This window comes from Mauremys mutica, chromosome 4 (assembly GCF_020497125.1).
Source record: "Mauremys mutica isolate MM-2020 ecotype Southern chromosome 4, ASM2049712v1, whole genome shotgun sequence".
Taxonomy (NCBI): Eukaryota; Metazoa; Chordata; order Testudines; family Geoemydidae; genus Mauremys; species Mauremys mutica.
Window position 1 is genome coordinate 103,863,707 of NC_059075.1, and position 22,271 is coordinate 103,885,977.

At 44.8% G+C, this 22,271-nt stretch overlaps 1 protein-coding gene across 3 annotated transcripts in view; it reads left to right on the forward strand.

The window, feature by feature from the left end:
- The window catches only part of LOC123370418 (sodium/hydrogen exchanger 10-like), a 262,362-nt gene that overhangs the window by 112,583 nt on the left and 127,508 nt on the right, over positions 1–22,271 (forward strand). For all 3 annotated transcript variants that reach the window (XM_045016987.1, XM_045016986.1, XR_006579406.1), the window contains exons 11-12: positions 5,534–5,700; positions 6,825–6,965. In XM_045016987.1, the coding sequence (XP_044872922.1) occupies positions 5,534–5,700; positions 6,825–6,965 (308 nt within the window). The remainder of the gene's footprint in view (positions 1–5,533; positions 5,701–6,824; positions 6,966–22,271) is intronic.

Here is a 22,271-nt window from a genome sequence, read left to right on the forward strand (position 1 = left end):
TACTAACACCGGACTGGGTCAGACCAATGGTCCACCTAGCCCAGTATCTGTCTACCGACAGTGGCCAATGCCAGGTGCCCCAGAGGGAGTGAACCTAACAGGCAATGATCAAGTGATCTCTCTCCTGCCATCCATCTCCATCGTCTGAGGAACAGAGGCTAGGGACACCATTTTTTACCCATCCTTGCTAATAGCCATTTATGGACTTAACCACCATGAATTTATCCAGTTCCCTTTTAAATATTGTTATAGTCCTAGCCTTCACAACCTCCTCAGGTAAGGAGTTCCACAAGTTGACTGTGCGCTGCGTGAAGAAGAACTTCTTTTTATTTGTTTTAAACCTGCTGCCTATTAATTTCATTTGGTGACCCCTAGTTCTTGTATTATGGGAATAAGTAAATAACTTTTCCTTATCCACTTTCTCAACATCACTCATGATTTTATATACCTCTATCATATCCCCCCTTAGTCTCTTCTTTTCCAAGCTGAAAAGTCCTAGCCTCTTTAATCTTTCCTCGTATGGGACCCTCTCCAAACCCCTAATCATTTTAGTTGCCCTTTTCTGAACCTTTTCTAGTGCTAGAATATCTTTTTTGAGGTGAGGAGACCACATCTGTACACAGTATTCGAGATGTGGGCGTGCCATGGATTTATATAAGGGCAATAATATATTCTCAGTCTTATTCTCTATCCCCTTTTTAATGATTCCTAACATCCTGTTTGCTTTTTTGACCGTCTCTGCACACTGCGTGGACATCTTCAGAGAACTATCCACAATGACTCCAAGATCTTTTTCCTGACTCGTTGTAGCTAAATTAGCCCCCAACATATTGTATGTATAGTTGGGGTTATTTTTTCCAATGTGCATTACTTTACATTTATCCACATTAAATTTCATTTGCCATTTTGTTGCCCAATCACTTAGTTTTGTGAGATCTTTTTGAAATTCTTCATAATCTGCTTTGGTCTTAACTATCTTGAGTAGTTTAGTATCATCTGCAAACTTTGCCACCTCACTGTTTACCCCTTTCTCCAGATCATTTATGAATAAATTGAATAGGATTGGTCCTAGGACTGACCTTTGGGGAACACCACTAGTTACCCCTCTCCATTCTGAGAATTTACCATTAATTCCTACCCTTTGTTCCTTGTCTTTTAACCAGTTCTCAGTCCATGAAAGGACCTTCCCTTTTATCCCATGACAGCTTAATTTACGTAAAAGCCTTTGGTGAGGGACCTTGTCAAAGGCTTTCTGGAAATCTAAGTACACTATGTCCACTGGATCCCCCTTGTCCACATGTTTGTTGACCCCGTCAAAGAACTCTAATAGATTAGTAAGACACGATTTCCCTTTACAGAAACCATGTTGACTATTGCTCAACAGTTTATGTTTTTCTATGTGTCTGACAATTTTATTTTTAACTATTGTTTCGACTAATGTGCCCTGTACCGACGTTAGACTTACCGGTCTGTAATTGCCAGGATCACCTCTAGAGCCCTTTTTAAATATTGGCGTTACATTACTTAACTTCCAGTCATTGGATTCCGAAGCTGATTTAAAGGACAGTTTACAAACCTTAGTTAATAGTTCCCGCAACTTCACATTTGAGTTCTTTCAGAACACTTGGGTGAATGCCATCTGGTCCTGGTGACTTGTTAATGTTGAGTTTATCAATTAATTCCAAAACCTCCTCTAGTGACACTTCAATCTGTGACAGTTCCTCAGATTTGTCACCTACAAAAGCCAGCTCAGGTTTGGGAATCTCCCTAACATCCGTGAAGACTGAAGCAAAGAATCCATTTTGTTTCTCCGCAATGACTTTATCATCTTTAAGCGCTCCTTTTGTATTTCGATTGTCAAGGGGCCCCACTGGTTGTTTAGCAGGCTTCCTTAAAAAACATTTTGTTTTTACCTTTGGAGTTTTTGGCTAGCCGTTCTTCAAACTCCTCTTTGGCTTTTCTTATTACACTCTTGCACTTAAGTTGGCAGTTTTTGTGCTCCTTTCTATTTGGCTCACTAGGATTTGACTTCCACTTTTTAAAGGAAGTCTTTTTATCTCTCACTGCTTCTTTTACATGGTTGTTAAGCCACGGTGGCTCTTTTTTAGTTTTTTTACTGTGTTTCTTAATTTGGGGTATACATTGAAGTTGGGCCTCTGTTATGGTGTCTTTAAAAAGGGCCCATGCAACTTGCAGGGATTTCACTTTAGTCACTCTACCTTTTAACTTTTGTTTAACTAACCCTCTCATTTTTGTATAGTTCCCCCTTTTGAAATTAAATGCCACAGTGTTGGACTGTTGAGGTGTTCTTCCCACCACAGGGATGTTGAATGCTATTGTATTATGGTCACTATTTCCAAGCGGTCCTGCTATAGTTACCTCTTGGACCAGCTCCTGCGCTCCACTCAGGATTAAATCTAGAGTTGCCTCTCCCCTTGTGGGTTCCCGTACCAGCTGCTCCATGAAGCAGTCATTTAAAGTATCGAGAAATTTTATCTCTGCATGTCGTCCTGAAGTGAAATGTTCCCAGTCAATATGGGGATAATTGAAATCCCTCACTATTATTGGGTTCTTAATTTTGATAGTCTCTCTAATTTCCCTTAGCATTTCATCGTCACTATTACTGTCCTGGTCAGGTGGTCGATAATAGATCCCTAATGTTATATTTTTATTAGAGCATGAAATTTCTATCCATAGAGATTCTATGGAACATGTGGATTTGCTTAAGATTTTTACTTCATTTGAATCTACATTTTCTTTCACATATAGTGTGACTCCTCCCCCTGCACGACCTGTTCTGTCCTTCCGATATATTTTGTACCCCGGAATGATTGTGTCCCATTGATTGCTCTCAGTCCACCAGGTTTCTGTGATGCCTATTATATCAATATCCTTCTTTATCACAAGGCACTCTAGTTCACCCATCTTATTATTTAGACTTCTAGCATTTGCGTACAAACACTTTAAAAACTTGTCCCTGTTTATTTGTCTGCCCTTTTCTGATGTGCCAGATTCTTTTTTATGTGACTGTTTATCATCTGATCCGGCCCTTACATTATCCTCTTCCATCCTCTGCTCCTGACTATAACCTGGAGATTCTCTATCATCAGACTGTCCCCTAAGAGAAGTCTGTGTCCGATCCACATGCTCCTCTGCAGCAGTCAGCTTTCCCCCATCTCCTAGTTTAAAAACTGCTCTACAACCTTTTTAATGTTTAGTGCTAGCAGTCTGGTTCCACTTTGGTTTAGGTGGAGCCCATCTCTCCTGTATAGGCTCCCCCTATCCCAGAAGTTTCCCCAGTCCCTAATGAACGTAAGCCCCTCCTCTCTACACCATCGTCTCATCCACGCATTGAGACTCTGAAGCTCTGCCTGCCTACCTGGCCCTGCGCGTGGAACTGGGAGCATTTCTGAGAATGCCACCATAGAGGTCCTGGATTTCAGTCTCTTCCCTAGCAGCCTAAATTTGGCTTCCAGGACATCTCTCCTACCCTTCCCTATGTCATTGGTACCTACATGTACGATGACCACAGGCTCCTCCCCAGCACTACACATAAGTCTGTCTAGATGCCCTGAGAGGTCCACAACCTTCGCACCAGGCAGGCAAGTCACCATACGGTTCTCCCGGTCATCACAAACCCAGCTATCTATGTTTCTAATGATTGAATCTCCCATTACTAACACCGGCCTTTTCCTAGAAACTGGAGTTCCCTCCCCCGGAGAGGTAACCTCAGTGCGAGAGGCAACCCCAGCACCATCTGGAAGGAGGGTCCCAACTATGGGAAGGTTTCCCTCTGCTCCCATTGACTGCTCTGCTTCTCTGGGCCTTTCTTCCTCCTCAACAGCACAGGGGCTGTCTGAGCGGAGGTGGGACAATTCTACAGTGTCCCGGAAAGCCTCATCAACATACCTCTCTGCCTCTCTTAGCTCCTCCAGTTCCGCCACCCTGGCCTCCAAAGTTTGTACATGATCTCTGAGGGCCAGGAGTTTCTTGCACCGACTGCACACATACGCCACCCGCCCACAGGGCAGGTAATTATACATGCAACACTCAGTGCAATAAACTGGATAGCCCCCACTCTGCTGTGGGCTTCTGCCTGCATTGTCTCCTAGTTAATGGAAGGGTGGTTTAAAGAAAGAGGTTTTGAAATGTGGTTTGAATTATAGGTTTTAAGGGGACTACAGGGGAACAGATAGGACCGACAAGGGACTCCCGCTCCCTTCCCACTCCCCTTCCAAACTCCCTTGCGAAACTCCCTGTTAGCAGCCCCTGTTCGCAAAGCTGACTTTATCGGTCACATGCTTTTCCACAGTGAAGAGAGCTTGCATGTGCTGCTCCACCACTAGAGCTCTAGGGCAAGCTTTACACAGATCTCCAGGAATGTGGCTTTTGACATCCTGAAAGTGCTGTCACTGCTGCTGGCCATCGTAGACCTGCAGCACTATCTTGTCCCACTAGTCAGTACTATGTGTCTGAGCCTAAAAGTGTTGGTCCAATGAGTGAAGTTGTGTCAGTGAAAAATCTAAGAGACTCATCTGCTTGACTTCAGTCTCCTCCTCCTCAGGTGACCTTAGCACTCTGATTCTGAAACGATTGCACTATTTTACATATGCTTGTGGCATCCTGTTTGTATCATCTCCTTGAGGATAGTAGCATGTACCATGTTTCTTCCCTGCTGCTTGACAGTGCTTTGAAAATGTCACTGGCTCACCAAGGCCATGTGGATGTTGGGATGAAAGGAGAGGAATCATGGGAAGGTTTTAATTTGACTCCAAATACCCTAATTCTATTTCCTTCTGGTAGGTATCCCACAATATGTGGTGAAAAAACTCCCAGAATGCCCACAGCACAGTGGTGAAGCAATGCACCATTGGATGTCTGCCAAGAATACTAAACCTTTATTTCAAAACATTGCTGTGCTAAGTGATACGGGGCAAAAGGATCACAATGTGCTGTGTATGTACTGCTCACACAACAGTTGTTGTGAAGGCACTTAAACAAAAGCCACAGCAAGTTTCAAGTGTAGACGTCCTCTCAGGAAGGTGGTTGTGGAATAAAAGACAGGAAAAGTGAAAAACAGAACTGTAGAAAAGATGAGGTTCTATAAAAATCTCTAACGCTCACAGTATTACAATACAGTACCAAACAGTATCTGAAAGAGTCCTCAGTTAACTAATGAGAAAGAGACCTTAAAAAGAGGGAAATGGATTGCTCAGAATAGCACAATAAATATTCATGTAGAAGACCCTATGGAAAAGAACAGCCCAATAGTCCTATTCGGTTGCCGCTGGAAACAAATGGGTCTGCAGAGTAGAGAAACTGGTGAGAGCAGCATTCAGCTGCTGTTACAAAGTGGAATATCTGGTTTTTGGCAATGGTCTGAGCATATGGCTTCTTAGATTAAGACTTTTACCCTGCTCCCAGCAACTTTACAGAAATGGCCTTCCAGCCAGTCAGTCACCCAATAGTCTCAGTCAGGGATTCTCTTTAACATCTGACAACCTAAATGTATTCATTTTCTTCCTTTCCATAGGTCTATGTAATATTACTCTTCCAAAACGTATGGCAATATACAGTGCTGTTCAGCGTATAAAAGAAATGGAGGCCAACACATGTTCCATGTTGAAACTTGATAGATTTGTAGCTGATGCAAATTGGACTGTGACTGAAGAAGCAATTAAAATTGATTACCCTTATAAAGTGAGTAATTTCTTTTTATTATATTTATTACAAAGAAAATTATGTAAGAGGCAAAAGTAATGCTTGAAACTAAAGAATGATTCACAGCTTTTGATTTACACTGGCATCCATTGCAAGAAGGGTAGACTCTCCAGTATTAAGTTTACAGACTAGTAGGAGAGAATTGTAATGATAAATGAGGTCTCCGGCTTGATGGAAATATCTGATATGCCATTAATATTATGGGGCTTTTATGAAGGGGGAAAATTAATATACCAAAAAATTAGGGGCTAGATATCCTGCACAGACATCCTTAGAGGTAGATTGTTCAGATCATTATTTGGGTTGTACTGGGGCTAGGATTCAGACTATGATTAGATTAATCCATGACACTCTTGTGACCCGTTAATTAATTCAAGTTTATTATCAACTCTGTATCGGCATTTGACTAATCATCCAGTAGGTCACTAACCAGAATATATATTTCCTTCTAATGCTCAAAGAGCATCTACAGTAGCATCTACTAAACTTTTGAAAATTAATCCTCCCCTTCAGAAAAATTAAAACAATTTCACCCTTTTATCCTTCACATTTGGTGTTCAAGGCCTACACAAATGAACAGTCACTCAGAGTACATTGTATAAATCTTTATATGATACTTCGTCATTCTTTCCAACGTTTCTTAGCATTTATATACTTTAAGAAAACCATAACAATGCCATACTTTTTTCGAATAACTTTGGTTTTAAATAATGTATTGATTGTAATTTATTCATAGGAGTATAAATAAGCTTCTTGAGAGTAGGGAACACAGCCATCCTCCTTGATTCACAGAAGGAAGAAGAGAAATAGTTCAGAATCTTTCTGAAAAAAGTTTTAATTTTTAATATAAACATACAGTTTAGATCCTTAGATTTCTTTGCCATGATGAAATACTGCAAATTTAATTTCTGACTTTATTGTCTTGATGTAACAATTTCCATTTGTGTCTAACTCCATATGGAGATTAAATTTGCATTTGAATTAGCATTTTTAATTTAATGTTAGCCTTTGTTTTTTAAACATAGTTCTCTTAGTTAGCTTTTTGGTTCTCATGTTTCCAGTATGTTACGATCAGTTCACTTGTTTCTGTTTTTCTTATTTAGTTTGATATAGAGGAAGTTTCCCAAATTGTTAGAACACTTAAATGTCCAGATTGTAACACAGACATTTCAGATGAGACAACACCTCAACAAATTGCTGACATACTGGAAGAAGCCAGGTTACGTCTTTTAACAGCACAAATAGTTAGTATTCCATCTATTTGGTTATATTCTTATTTTTCTTTTACATGGTTGTTAAGCCACGGTGGCTCTTTTTTAGTTTTTTTACTGTGTTTCTTAATTTGGGGTATACATTGAAGTTGGGCCTCTGTTATGGTGTCTTTAAAAAGGGCCCATGCAACTTGCAGGGATTTCACTTTAGTCACTCTACCTTTTAACTTTTGTTTAACTAACCCTCTCAAGGGCGAGAAAATAATTTGTTTAACTAACCCTCTCAAGGGGCGAGAAAATAATTCTGGCTTGTGCATTAATTTCTTTCTTGTCAGGCATTGAGAACCCCAGAGATAGCATGATAGAAGTTTGAGTGCATCTATATTGGGCCTATGGGAGTATCTATCAAATGATGGCTCCTTTCCCCAATGCAGCCACCCAGGGCAGCCAAGGAAAGGATTAGAAAAGCTGAAGCTGAGAACCCACAACTGATTATGTCTCCCAGATTCTCTGCCCTACCTCAGGCTAGAGAATCTTTGCTCCAGCTTGATTCAGTCCTCTAGAGACCATACTCCAGCAAGGGATTGTCAAGAATGCAGTACACACCAGTTACTCTCCCCTCCACATGCCCCTTTACATCAGGAGCTGCAGGCAGGGAGGCATAGGCTCTGAATTCAGTGGCTTTGTATCCACTGAGGACTCTCGCATATATGGGGGACTTACTAGTTTCTGCTCCCTTTGTGTTGTGTGAGTGGAGTAGGATAGAGAATCCACCTCAATGTACTGATTGTGGTCCCTTGATCTTTTTGAAATATGTTTGGCTGTCCAGCTGAAAAAGTTGGACATCACTGAATTAAGGATAAACTTAGAATCTTTCTACCTTCTAAGACATGTGCTGAAAGATCTGATTTTCTGCATAACACTTATTGGCATTACTAACACCTAAAATAAAGTAGTATTTTCAGCTTTCCTGCCTTAAGTATTAGCGATGTGAGTAACTGTTTCTAGAGATCAGAGAAACCTGAACTCTGATCTTGATAGATAAATAAAAGAAAAATGATTTTCAAATCAGATGCAGTGTGGAAGGAGAGTATGCCTTTGCTCATTTTCTTACCCAGGTGAAACACACTGAGTTTAAGACAATAAGACATGGACCTTGCCAACTACCAAATTCAGGTGGCCTTTTATGCAGACTGTCACAGTTTCAATGTAATTGCACCTGTATTTCCTCCTCCATGGTCCACTGCAGGAGTTCCCAGTCAGGTTTCAGGCCTCCAGGCATCGCCTATCCCAGGGCAGAGCCCTTTGTCCCACCCTCTTCTGACCAGGAGTTTTAAGGCTCCTCTGATCCTTTACTTTGTGGTACACTCATTTATTAGGGTTACTCTTCTGGGGGGTGGGGATGTCTGTAATTCTATCAGTGTACTGCTTTGTTATTTGTGTTCTCATACGGAGCCTTACTTCTCCCTTCTTCCCTCCCAATGGAGCTATTCTGCAGGACCTAGGTTCCCCAGGGCTGGATTCTTCCAGCCCCAGAATCAGACGAACACACACATTAACAGAGCACATCTGAGAGGACTGGGTTAATTAGCACTCCCAAGCTGACCTCTTATATGTCCCTAGACTCAGTAGGCTGGGTCAAGCAGTGCCTCCAGGCTGTCACTTTCATATGCCATGGGCACAGCCCTGGAATAGAGTGTGCATGAGCAGGCTGGATCGAGCAGCACTTTCAAACTGCCTCCCTCATATGCTCCAGGTTCAGCACATCCCTATCCCCACTTTCACATTACAATTGTTCTGGTAGTAACCCACTTGATGAGCAAACCCCACCAGATTTTTGGGTGCTGCAGAGATCTTTAGCACAGGTATGAGGTGTGTTGCTGTAGAGCAAATGGGGAAGCCAGAAAACACCTATGCTGGGGGAGGGGAAGAGAGAGAGAAACAACCAGCTTAACCAAATATTTACTGCCAGGTAGTAACCATACAAGGGGAGCCAAACAAACAAAACAGTTATAATATTAAATCTAAATTTAATTTGATTATAAAAGTCAGGTTTAGAAAACTATAACTGATTACACAAGTCAGGGCCAGAAGGCTATACCTAGAAAGAGAGAGTTGGGTTCTCACCATTCCGTGAAGCTTGAATCGATCGGGGTTCCCGCGTAGTGGTGGTAGCTGAGGGTCCGGAGTGCTGGAGACAGGCAGATCCCTCAGTACGATCAGTCAGGAGAACGTGAAGTCCCAGTGGAACTGATGCAGATGTTGGATCCAGGCATCAGAGCACTTACTTGAGCATGGGTAGTGGTTTTTGTAGGGAAAGAACAATGATTTAAGGGAGAAAACTAGATTTGTTTAAGGGGAAACTGATGGCTCAAGAGATATACCAAAGTTGTTTTGTTCAGGCTAGTCAATGGGAACTGTTCATTCCTGGGTATGGGCGGTGTCTCTTGGAGGGAGCTCACAATGCATTTAGGCAGCTTCAGTATTTTGAATACTACTAAAGGATTTATTACTAGAATTGGTCTGATAACTACTGATCTGGGTGTGTGCAGATGTGGGTTCATTAACATCTGAAGCAGAGATCCCCCAGAGTTCATTGCGGTTCTTGCCTTGGAATCTCTGTTCTCCATTCTGTATGCTAATGGAGATGCCTCCCTGTCCCATCCTTGATGCAAATGAGGCTGAGGGAGTTTCCTTAATCCTGTCACCCTTGTCCAGAGGGGTTTAGATGTGTCTTCAACTGCCTTTTCGTTGCTTTTTTGTAAGTCTTTCTTCTGAATGGCTTTGGTTCAAGCAGAGGCTGGGGGGTGTGGGGAAGGTCTTTTGTGAGTCAAACAGGCTGGGAACTGCGCCCTGGTTCCCCAAGAACACAAAGTTTGATAGGTAACACTGAGGGCTATGAACAGTATATCGACAGCAGTTACAAGTTACCAGGGAGGTCTTTCTAAGCAAGCACATTTGTTCTTAAGGTAAAAGCTTTAAACACACATTAAACATACCAGGAGTCACCCATCAATCTTCTGAGTCCCTAGTAGGCCAAAATCTTTCCAACCCTTCCACAAGATTTGAGGCTATCCCCTTGAACAGAAGCCCCTGTCTATTTGATCAGTCAGGAAGAAAGGCCTGAGTCAGTTTAAATGCAGCCTTTTTATGCAAAAGCCCTTGGTTTGTTTGTTAGTCTCTGAAGAATCTAGGTTGAACCAGTATATGCCAGCCCAGTTTATAACTGAAGTGATTGACTTTAAGCCCTCCCCACTGTTTCTGGTTTCTGAAGAAGCTGTAATAACCCTGTCCCTGAAGCTGCATACAATCCCTAGCCTACAGTGATATATAAACTTAATACAATATGGTCCCTAGACATATTGCATAGGATTGCAATATCCATCACACAGGTGATATGGTGGCAAGCGATGTTCACTCTGGCCTGAATGGCCAACAGATTTATAGATACACACATCAAGCTTTTATGCAAAGGTACAGAAAAAGCCTGAGGACACGTTCTGTTCAGGGCAAATCTTTTGGGGGAAAAGCCTTAGTGAGTGTTCTTCTTAAACAATCATACCATTGACCTAGACTCAGCATCATTACCTCTGACAGCTTGGATGCTGGCTGGCTGATATCCACCGAAAGAAGCTGTTCAGCTGAAGTTCAGACCATCCTGTTCCAAAACAGGAAAGTCTCAACTACACTGGCTTCTAAAACTAAGTGAAAGAGGTTTTGTATTTGGGCATCTCAGCACGAGCTGCCTCCCTTGACAACACTCATTTCAGCAATATTGGACTACCTACTACCTGTGCCAGGGTGTACAAACCCAGCACTAGCCAAACAAATGTTAATGAACTGCTATGGGCAAAACAGCCATACCCCACCACAGCTGCAAAGCATATCAGTCCTAGAAGAAACAACAGCTTAACCAAATATTTTAAAATATTTTAAAACTTTTACAAATGAATTACCTGAGGCCACTGAACTGGACTACAGCTGGCCAGGGCCCTCTTGAAGGAATGGTGGCCTGCCACTGCTTTCTGTTAGTTAGGTTCCTCCTCCCTTTTGGGACCTTTAGTAGTCCAAGAAAGACTAGATTCTACAGGACGTAGTTGGAGGGTGGTCTCTCCCACACCTGGATCTGTGCTAATGACTGCCCAGGTGATGAGGACTAGGTGAGTGCAGGATCCTATCACATCCCAAGGGTGTCCTATGGGAGACCAAGTCCATGACAACGTGGTAGAGAATCTGAACAACTTTCCAATCCCATTGAAGAGTATGACACACACAAAAACCCCTAAATTTCCTCACCCTCTGGTGAGATCTGATAGAGTCTAGAAAATGGATAAATCTGGAGCAGTTACTCAAATGGATGGTGGAGAAACAAAAGCAGGTCACACTGCAACAACAACAGATGGTGGCCCACAATAGTAACAGGCAGCCCCTAGCAGCGACAGTTGATCTGCGAGTTGGTTTCCCAGCAACAAGACCACAGCAAAGACTGGTGCAGCAGATGCTGGTGTTTTTACAACTTTCAGGAACCCTGGGCCTTTTAGATTGCTGCCAGAGCCCCGCTGCTCGAGCCCTGGGGTAGTGGCGGCGGCCCAGGGCTCTGGCAGTAATTTAAAGGGCCCAGGGCTCCCAGCTGCCACTACCATAGCCGGAGTGCAGGGCCCTTTAAATCTCAATTTAAAGGGCTCAGGGATTTAAAAGCTCCACCTCTTCCGTAGTGCCTCAACCTGCAGGGGTGGGGCCTCAACCTCCTGCTCAGGACTCTGGCGTACTGGTTAGTCCTTTAAGTTACTTTCACCCCTGCTGACTAGGGAATTTATTTCATGTCAAGACTTGTGGAAGAGCTATTTAGCCTCTTACAGATCAAGACCATTCAAACATCTGCATACCAGCTTCAAATGAACAGCCTGGATCAGTGGGTTTCAAACTTTTTAGGTTGCATACTCCTTTCCAAATAATGTAGTCTATGGAGTACCGCCATCTGAGATAGGGTCATAATATACCTATGAAAACACTCTAATACTTCAAGTATCAGAGGGGTAGCCGTGTTAGTCTGGATCTGTAAAAGCAGCAAAGAATCCTGTGGCACCTTATAGACTAACAGACGTTTTGCAGCATGAGCTTTCGTGGGTGGATGCATCCGAAGAAGTGGGTATTCACCCACGAAAGCTCATGCTGCAAAACGTCTGTTAGTCTATAAGGCTTGCATCCGAAGAAGTGGGTATTCACCCACGAAAGCTCATGCTGCAAAACGTCTGTTAGTCTATAAGGTGCCACAGGATTCTTTGCTACTCTAATACTTGTTAGTAAATATTTTAAATGTGGATGCATGTGTGTTTTTTTTCCCTATGCATTTGCAAAGACTCGAATGAAAATTTGACCTTCTATATTTTTTGAAATACAGGGTAGCTTATTAGAGCTTTTGATGCTTCAGAAAAAAAGAAAACATTGACTAATGTTGTTTGTAGATCCTATATTTACTTGGGGTTTTCACTTTTGACTTTATTAAAAAGGCAGTTTGCAAGATTAAATAAACAGGATCTTTGTCAGCACCTCTGGGCTCCCAGGGAGCAGCTGCCATGCTCTGGCTAGCAGCTGCCACGCTCTGGCTAGCACCTGCCACTCTGAAGGCAGAGTGGAGAGCAACGGCTGCTGGTCAGGCACCCACCTCCGAAGACAGTGCCGCTGCCAGCAGCAGAGTAGAAGTAAGGGTGGCATAGTATGTGTATCGCCACCCTTACTTCTGTGCTGCTGCTTGAAGTAGTGCTGACTTCAGAGCTGTGCATCTGGCACCTCTGGGCTCATGACCAGCAGATGCTGCTCTTTGTGCATCCCAGTGCACAAATCAAGCACTGCCTCCCCATCCCATTGCCCCAACTTCCCTTTCATGGCCTTGCGCCCCAGGCTCACCTCGCTCCTTACCTTTTGACCACAGTGCCCCCTCCCACCTCCCGACCACAGCGCCTTGGGCAATCGCTTACGCTCATAAGGCCATCCCTGATTCCACTTGCCCTGCCTAACAGTCTGCACAGGGGAGTCTGCGCAGGCTTGCATCTTTCCACTCAGCTCCCAACCTTGGCCTGTCTGCCGTTAAAAGATTTTTCTCCTTCATCCTCTGACGAGAGCTCAGGTACCTCGAGGGGTATGTGTTTTGAAAACTGTTTTGAAAACCACTGGCCTAAGGTTTAACAAGCCTTGAAACAAATGTTGAAAAATGTTGTGGTCTCAGAGCCCAGACACTGGGACCAGTTCCGTCCTCCACCTCACCTTTTGCCCCTACCAGGACAGACACATTTGGCCTGTCACCACATTGAAATACCCCTGTGACAATGAGGCTGAGAGATGCCTTGGCTACTTCCCCAGAAGATATGGGAGGTGGCTTGGTGGAAACTGCAAACCACATTGGACCTGGGTGTGGCAAAGGAGTCTCACAGTGAGTGAAGGAGCCCCCTTGTACTGGAACTCAAGCCTGACAGCACAACTTGCTTTTGCATTGATTTTCAGAAGGTCACTTAACCCATGGGATGGTTACCCACCTTTGGCTCTCCTACTTTTAGTCAAAACACTGGTGTTTATGATAGCCTCTGACCATCAAATTCCCCATTATTTGCCTTCAGGTGGGAACTGGACAGCTCACATGACCTTGTCCCTCTGAGGCCCTAAAAGGAAGGTGGGCCAGGCCCCAAGCAGTTATTTTAAAGCACATACAGGTAACTTGTCTGAGGGCATTGGACTGCACTACAACTGGTCAGAGCCCCCTTGAAGGAAGGGAGGCCTGCCACCAGTGTCCATTAGGTGTTATTTCCCTTCTGGGACCTTCAGTATCATCGGAAGGGGTAGACTTTCATGAGACTTATCTGGAGGGCTGAGTGTCCCACAACTGGACCTGTACTGACTGCTCAGGTAGTAAGGACTGAACACCAGGTAGGTGCAGGATTCATCACACCTCAGTGGAGTGCTGTGGGAGAGCAAGCTCAAAACACTAGTCCTGAAACAATCTGGATGACTACATCAATTAGTTTATCCCTATGAGTGTTCCACTTCAGGTGTGCATGCATGCCTGTGCTCCTTCAATTGGAGATTTTCAGTAGCAGTGTCCACTGGTCTGCATCTGCACCTTACAGATGCTTGTGCTCCAATCTGAGAGCAGATAGGGAAAGGGTGGACCTGCTACAGCTCCAGTGTCTTTGCAACTGCCGGTAGCCTGAGATGGATTCAGCTTTGCTAATCCAGCATTATTCTCACCGTATTTTAATTTAGTTAGTTCAGTTTTGTTATTCTTATCTTGTTTCTTGTACATGCTTTATATTTTGAGGGGATCTCTTTCCTTCACCTTTTTTATGTGCCTCACAGTCAGGGCTTCCCTGTCCACCTCAGTACCCTTGTTTGGAGTTCTAGTTAAACCGCAACCGGTCACTGAACACCTGCCTTGTTGGTACCAGGCAGATTTCTGCTTAGGTTATTCCCAAACCCCCAGGACTTAAACATTGCCAGACCTGCAACAGGTCTTTTCCCCTCAGTAATGGACATTCTTCATCGAGTGGTGTCCTTGTGGGTGCTCCACTCTAGGTCTCAGTGCATCCCTGTGCCGGAGATCGGCGATTTCTCACAGCAGTACTCGGCCGGAGAAAGGACATGAACAGGAGTCATCTTGTGCAGCCATTGGCACCTCCTGTAGCGCGCGCTCCCCCGACCATCCCCTCAGTTCCTTTTCAACTGTCTTCAGCTGCAGACAGAGCTTCGCAGCAGAGCTCTCTTGATACTTTCTGGGGGGAAAAAATAAAGTCACAAGTTACATAGGAACTTCTTTTTAATCTATACTCAGGGCTTGGCTACACTTACACTTCAAAGCGCTGCCGCGGTAGCGCTTTGAAGCGCTAAGTGTAGTCAAAGCGCCAGCGCTGGGAGAAAGCTCTCCCAGCGCTGTCCGTATTCCACCTCCCTGTGAGGAATAACGGACAGCGCTGGGAGCGCGGCTCCCAGCGCGGGGGCTTTGACTACACTGGCGCTTTGTAGCGCCGCAATTTGCAGCGCTGCAGAGGGTGTGTTTTCACACCCTGCTGCAGCGCTGCAAATTTGTAAGTGTAGCCAAGGCCTTAGTTATACTGTTTAGTTAGCCTTAGCCCTGGTCTACACTGTGGGGGGGAGGAGGGAGGGGGTTTTGATCTAAGTTATGTTTCAGAGTAGCAGCCGTGTTAGTCTGTATCCGCAAAAAGAACAGGAGTACTTATGGCACCTTAGAGACTAACAAATTTATTTCAGCATAAGCTTTCGTGGGCTACAGCTCACTTCTTCGGATGCATAGAATGGAACACACAGACAGAAGATATTTATACATACAGAGAACATGAAAAGGTGGAAGTACGCATACCAACTGGAAGAGGCTAATCAATTGAGATGAGCTATCATCAGCAGGAAGAAAAAAAACCTTTGAAGTGATAATTGAGATGACCCATAGAAGGTGTGAGGAGAACTTAACATAGGGAAATAGATTCAATTAGTGTAATGACCCAACCATTTCCAGTCTCTGTTTAAACCTAAGTTAATTGTATCTAATTTGCATATTAATTCGAGTTCAGCAGTCTCTCTTTGAAGTCGTTTTTGAAGTTTTTTTGTTGCAAAATTGCCACCTTCAAGTCTGTCACTGAGTGGTTAGAGAGGTTGAAGTGTTCTCCCACTGGTTTTTGAATGTTATGATTCCTGATGTCAGATTTGTGTCCATTTATTCTTTTGCGTAGAGACTGTCCGGTTTGGCCAACGTACATGGCAGAGGGGCATTGCTGGCACATGATGGCATATATCACATTGGTAGATGTGCAGGTGAACGAGCCCCTGATGGCGTGGCTGATGTGATTAGGTCCTATGATGGTGTCACTTGAATAGATATGTGGACAGAGCTGGCATCGGGCTTTGTTGCAAGGATAGGTTTCTGGGTTAGTGTTTATGTTGTATGGTGTGCGGTTGCTGGTGAGTATTTGCTTCAGGTTGGGAGGCTGTCGGTAAGCGAGGACTGGCCTGTCTCCGAAGATCTGTGAGAGTGAGGGATCATCTTTCAGGATAGGTTGTAGATCTTTGATGATGCGCTGGAGAGGTTTTAGTTGGGGGCTGTAGGTGATGGCTAATGGCGTTCTGTTATTTTCTTTGTTGGGCCTGTTCTGTAGTAGGTGGCTTCTGGGTACTCTTCTGGCTCTGTCAATCTGTTTTTTCACTTCAGCAGGTGGGTATTGTAGTTTTAAGAATGCTTGATAGAGATCTTAGAATCATAGAATCTCAGGGTTGGAAGGGACCTCAGGAGGTCATCTAGTCCAACCCCCTGCTCAAAGCAGGACCAAACCCAACTCAGTCATCCCAGCCAGGGCTTTGTCAAGCCTGACCTTAAAAACCTCTAAGGAAGGAGATTCCACCACCTCCCCTAGGTAACCCATTCCAGTTCTTCACCACCCTACTAGTGAAAACGTTTTTCCTAATGTCCAACCTAAACCTCCCCCTCTGCAACTTGAGACCATTACTCCTTGTTCTGTCATCTTCTGCCACTGAGAACAGTCTAGATCCATCCTCTTTGGAACCCCCTTTCAGGTAGTTGAAAGCAGCTATCAAATCCCCCCCTCATTCTTCTCTTCTTCAGGCTAAACAATCTCAGTTCCCTCAGCCTCTCCTCATAAGTCATGTGCTCCAGCCCCCTAATCATTTTTGTTGCCCTCCGCTGGACTCTCTCCAATTTATCCACATCCTTCTTGTAGTATGGGGCCCAAAACTGGACACAGTACTCCAAATGAGGCCTCACCAGTGCTGAATAGAGGGGAATGATCACGTCCCTCGATCTGCTGGAAATGCCCCTACTTATACAACCCAAAATGCCATTAGCCTTCTTGGCAACAAGGGCACACTGTTGACTTATATTCAGCTTTTCGTCCACCGTAACCCCTAGGTCCTTTTCTGCAGAACTGCTGCCCAGCCATTGGTCCCTAGTCTGTAGCAGTGCATGGGATTCTTCCGTCCTAAGTGCAGGATTCTGCACTTGTCCTTGTTGAACCTCATCATATTTCTTTTGGCCCAATTCTCTAATTTGTCTAGGTCCCTCTGTATCCTATCCCTACCCTCCAGCGTATCAACCACTCCTCCCAGTTTAGTATCATCTGCAAACTTGCTAAGGGTGCAGTCCACACCATCCTCCAGATCGTTAATGAAGATATTGAACAAAACCGGCCCCAGCACCGACCCTTGGGGCACTCCGCTTGATACCGGCTGCCAACTAGACATGGAACCATTGATCACTACCCGTTGAGCCCGACCATCTAGCCAGTTTTCTATCCACCTTACCGTCCATTCATCCAGCCCATACTTCTTTAACTTGCTGGCAAGAATACTGTGGGAGACTGTATCAAAAGCTTTGCTAAAGTCCAGAAATAGCACATCCACTGCTTTCCCCTCATCCACAGAGCCGGTTATCTCATCATAGAAGGCAATTAGGCAAATCTTGTAGGTGTTTATCTCTGACTGAGGGATTGGAGCAAATGTGGTTGTATCTTAGAGCTTGGCTGTAGACAATGGATCGTGTGGTGTGTCGTGGATGGAAGCTGGAGGCATGTAGGTAAGCATAGCAGTCAGTGGGTTTCCAGTATAGGGTGGTTTTTATGTGACCATCGCTTATTAGTACAGTAATGTCTAGGAAACGGACCGCTTGTGTGGATTGGTCTAGGCTGAATTGGTCAAATGGTGGGATGGAAATTGGTCAAATGGTGGGATGGAAATTGTTAAAATCATGGTGGAATTCCTCAAAGGCTTCTTTTCCATGGGTCCAGATGATGAAGATGTCATCAATGTAGCGCAAGTAGAATAGGAGTGTTAGGGGACAAGAGCTAAGGAACTGTTGTTCTAAGTCAGCCATAAAGGTGTTGGCATACTGTGGGGCCATGCGGGTACCCATAGCGGTGCCACTGACTTGAAAGTATATATTGTCCCCAAATGTGAAATAGTTGTGGATGAGGACAAAGTCACAAAGTTCAGCCACCAGGTTAGCCGTGATATTATCGGGGATACTATTCCTGATGGCTTGTAGTCCATCTTTGTGTGGAATGTTGGTGTAGAGGGCTTCTGCATCTATAGTGGCTAGGATGGTGTTTTCTGGAAGATCTCCAAGGGATTGTAGTTTCCTCAGGATGTCAGTGGTGTCTCGAAGATAGCTGGGAGTGCTGGTAGCATAGGGCCTGAGGAGAGAGTCCACATAGCCAGACAATTCTGCAGCTGCGTGAAGTTATTCACATAATTATTCATGTAGCTGAAGTTGACATACTTAGATCGACTTACCCTGCTGTCTTCATCGTGGTGAGTCGAGTGCTGCCGCTCCCCAGTTGACTCTACTTGCACCTCTCGCCAAGCTGGAGTACAAGAGTCAATGGGAGAGCATTTGGGAGTCGATTTATCACATCTAGACTAGACGACGCGATAAATCAAGCCCCGCTGGATCGATCGCTGCCCGCTGATCTGGCGGGTAGTGAAGACATATCCTTAGTCTATACATAGTTACATAGTTTGGTTAGTTCCTCTAAGAGGTTTTTCTTAAAAAAAAAAAAAAGTGGGGGGGAGAAAGAAGAAGGCTTTTTCTCTCCTTAACTCCCCGTTTGGGAACAGTTTCTACAGTTTACCATTACAATTAACTCCCACCCTTATCTCTGGAGAGGCAGGAGAGGCTTAACTGCAGACATGCCGGGCTCAACAGGATTTAAAAAGTGTGACTCCTGCAGTGAACCAATGCTGGTCTCTGACAGTCACACATCCTGCGTTCGCTGTCTGGGAGAAACTCATATTTCCCAGAAATACACGCATTGCACCAACTTAACATCAAGGGCAAGACGTGACAGGGATCTTCGCTTGAAAATGCTTCTGCTGGAGAGATCCCTCCAACCTCCGCAAGAGATGTCCTCTGGGGAGTCTCACAGACTGAGATCCCTGAGCTCTGATAAGGCTCCAACTTCCAAAACTGTCAGGAAGCGAGCCTTGACCTCTCTAGCAAGGGTCTCTCAGAAAAAGAGCTTCCCCTGCAAAGTTTTTACCCTCAGTGCTCCACTCATCCAGAGTGACCACTTACGAGGCACCGGGCTCCTCCGGCACCATCCCTCAGTAGACCCCTGCTGAGACCAAATGCATGGCACCAGAGTTGAGATGTCAAGTCTCCTCCACAGCACTGACTACCCCAGTGCAGAGCACAGCACAGGCAGCAGCACTGTGATCAATGCTGCCACCATTGGCACCAACCCAAGACTTGCTGCCGCCTAACAAGCTGAATCCAGCACCAGACAGTGCTGCAATGGTCAACCACAACCTCAAGGCGGGACCAGCGTAATTCCTGCGTCCTGCTGACAAAGCAGTTGCTTATGCACTGCAGTTACCACTGCTTGGCACCGAACACTCCCTGAACTACATAGCACGGTACCATCCTTCATCTCCTGCACCACTCTCCATGCATAGTGGTGAGGAAGAAGATGTGGAGAACACTCATTTCTCCTCTCAACGTTCATCCCCATCACAGATGAGACCTACATGGAATGCTGTGAAGCCTAAGCCTCATCCCTCAGAGCATTCACAGCCCTGGTATACACAACACTGGCCTTACCCATTACCACCATACCCCATCCCATGGCCACATGGGGTCCTTGGCCCACATACCAGAACTCCTATTCTGGTCCCTCTTCCCCAGCAACAAAAGGTTCCAGAGTACATCCATCATTACCACACAGAGAAACCTCTGACCCCCCTGAGACAGAGATAGAAGAGGAAGAAATACTATCACAGGCAGACTGGATGATTCACCACCTACCCCACACTCATCTTCTGCACCAGACGAAGCAGTGATGCCGTCTACCCCTATGACATCAGATGACCTGAAACAGTTCCAAGAACTCTTCAAAAGAGTAGCAAACAGCCAGGAAATTGCCTTACATGAGGTGCAGGAGAAATAACATAAGTTGTTAAAAATCTTACAACCAGCATCAGCGACCAAGATTGCCCTCCCCATGGATGAGGTTATAATAGAGCCTGTGGAGGTAATATGGCAAATACTGGCTTTGGCACCACCCATCAACAAAAGGGCTGACAGAAAATACTTCTTTCCAGCCAAACACATGGAATTTTTGTTTTCACACCCTCAAGCTTGCTCTCTGGTAGTAGAGGCTGCTAATCAGCGCAGTAAACAGCCACATTTCTGCTCCTCACTGCAAGATAAAGAACACAAGAGATTTGACCTCTCTGGGTGGAAAGTTTACTCGTCATCCACCCTTCTGCTTAGAGTTGCCAACTATTCTGCTCTACTAGCAAATTACAACTACTCTAACTATAGTAAAATACAAGAGCTCGTGGAGGACCTCCCCGAGCATAAACATCCTCAACTCAACGCCATGATCAATGAGGGTCAGTTAATAGCCCGCAAAGCACTGCAAGCCTCAATGGATGTAGCAGACACAGCTTCCTGATCAACAGCAACAGCTGTGGTTATGAGAAGAACATCATGGTTGCAGGCTTCGGGAATTCCAAAAGAACTACAGCTAAAAGTGGAGAACCTCCCCTTCAATGGGGATAAACTGTTCTCGTCTCAAACATATGACGCCCTCCATACCATGAAGGCTTCCCGAGCAACGCTGCGTACAGTAGGCATACACCCACCGCCTGACAAACGCGCTGTCGAAGAAAAACTTAGTTCTCGCTTTTTGTTTGGGTGCAGCAAGATTAAATACTTTATTATTTCTCCAGTAATTACCATGGAGGGAGAGAGTGCCATAGGACACAGAGTCCTGGACAGGTCTCTCCACTGGTAAACAATTACATCAAGCCTTTATACCTTTGTTACAGACAATTTCTAGCAATCATGGAGACAGTAAAAAGCAACAAATACATTTTGTTTATACATAAGCTTTTCTGCTATCTCACTAGAAAAACAAGACTGCAAGACTGCATATTGCAAGGTCGTAATAACTTTCACACAATTCACTCTGTCTTACATTATCTTGCTTCCTCACGTCACCAGGGTCACAGTTAGCCTAACTCATGCTAACTAACATTCATTAAGATCTCTTCAAAACCTTGTTAATTATTTACTGGCTTCCACAGCGCTCACTTTATACCATACCAGAGGTCATGAGACACCTTGTTTAACCGTCAACAACCACGATACTTCACTCAGAACAGACCCAAACAACGGGCTCAGAAACAACAAGCTCCACAGAACCAGGCCTCGTTCACCCATTCATCTCCATCTAAGCCACAATTTTGAAGTCTTGGTCAAGGGTATGCACAACCTCCCCACACCTCTAGTGCCAACAGATACCCCATCCCACAATTTTGGTCACCGACTACACCCATTTTACCATGCCTGGGCTATGATAACCACAGATAAATGGGTTTTGGAGATTATACAATCTGGCTACACCTTCCCTTTCACAACCATCCCCCCTACCCTCCCTCCTTTCCTGTCCCTCTTCAGGGACCCCTCTCATGAGCTCCTTCTGCAACAGGAAGTAGACCACCTCCTGCTGCTGGGTGCTGTAGAACCAGTACCACATCAATACCGAGGGAGGGTTTTTTATTCCAAATATTTCCTGACAGAGAAGAAAGGAGAGGGATGGAGACCAATCTTAGAACTCTGAAAACTCAACAGGTTCATATGCAACCACAGGTTCAAAATGGTCACTCTGGCCACAATAATCCCAGCGCTAGTCACGGGGGACTGGTTTTTAGCCCTCAACCTCCAAGATGCATACTTCCATATTACAATACATCCTGCCCACAGAGGTTCCTGAGGTTCACAGTAGGACCCAATCACTACCAATACAGGGTCCTTCCCTACGGACTGTCCACTGCTTCCCGCGAATTCTCAAAAACCCTTGTGATAGTAGCAGCACATTTACAACGCAATGGAATCATAATCTTCCACTATTTGGCTGATTGCCTTCTCAAGGCTGCCAACTGACAAGAAACGGCAGGCATGCTGAAGACCACAATAGACCTGTTTCACCAACTAGGTCTACAGATAAACGAAAAGAAATCCACCCTGGAATCAACCCAGCGATTGAAGTTTATCGGAGCCAACCTCGACTCCATATAAGCCAAGGCAATATTGCCAAATCACAGATCACTAAATTGACCAATCTTATTTCCATGGTAACCGTCAGACCACAAACTTCAGTGAGGACATGCCTTCAGATTCTGGGACGTATGGCAGCTACAACTTTTGTAGTAAAGTATGCCAGACTCCATATGGCTGCCTGCAGCACTGGTTGAGCATGGTCTATGCATCCAGCAAACACTCTCTCAACAGAAGTGTTACACTACCACCAAGGGTTATCCTCT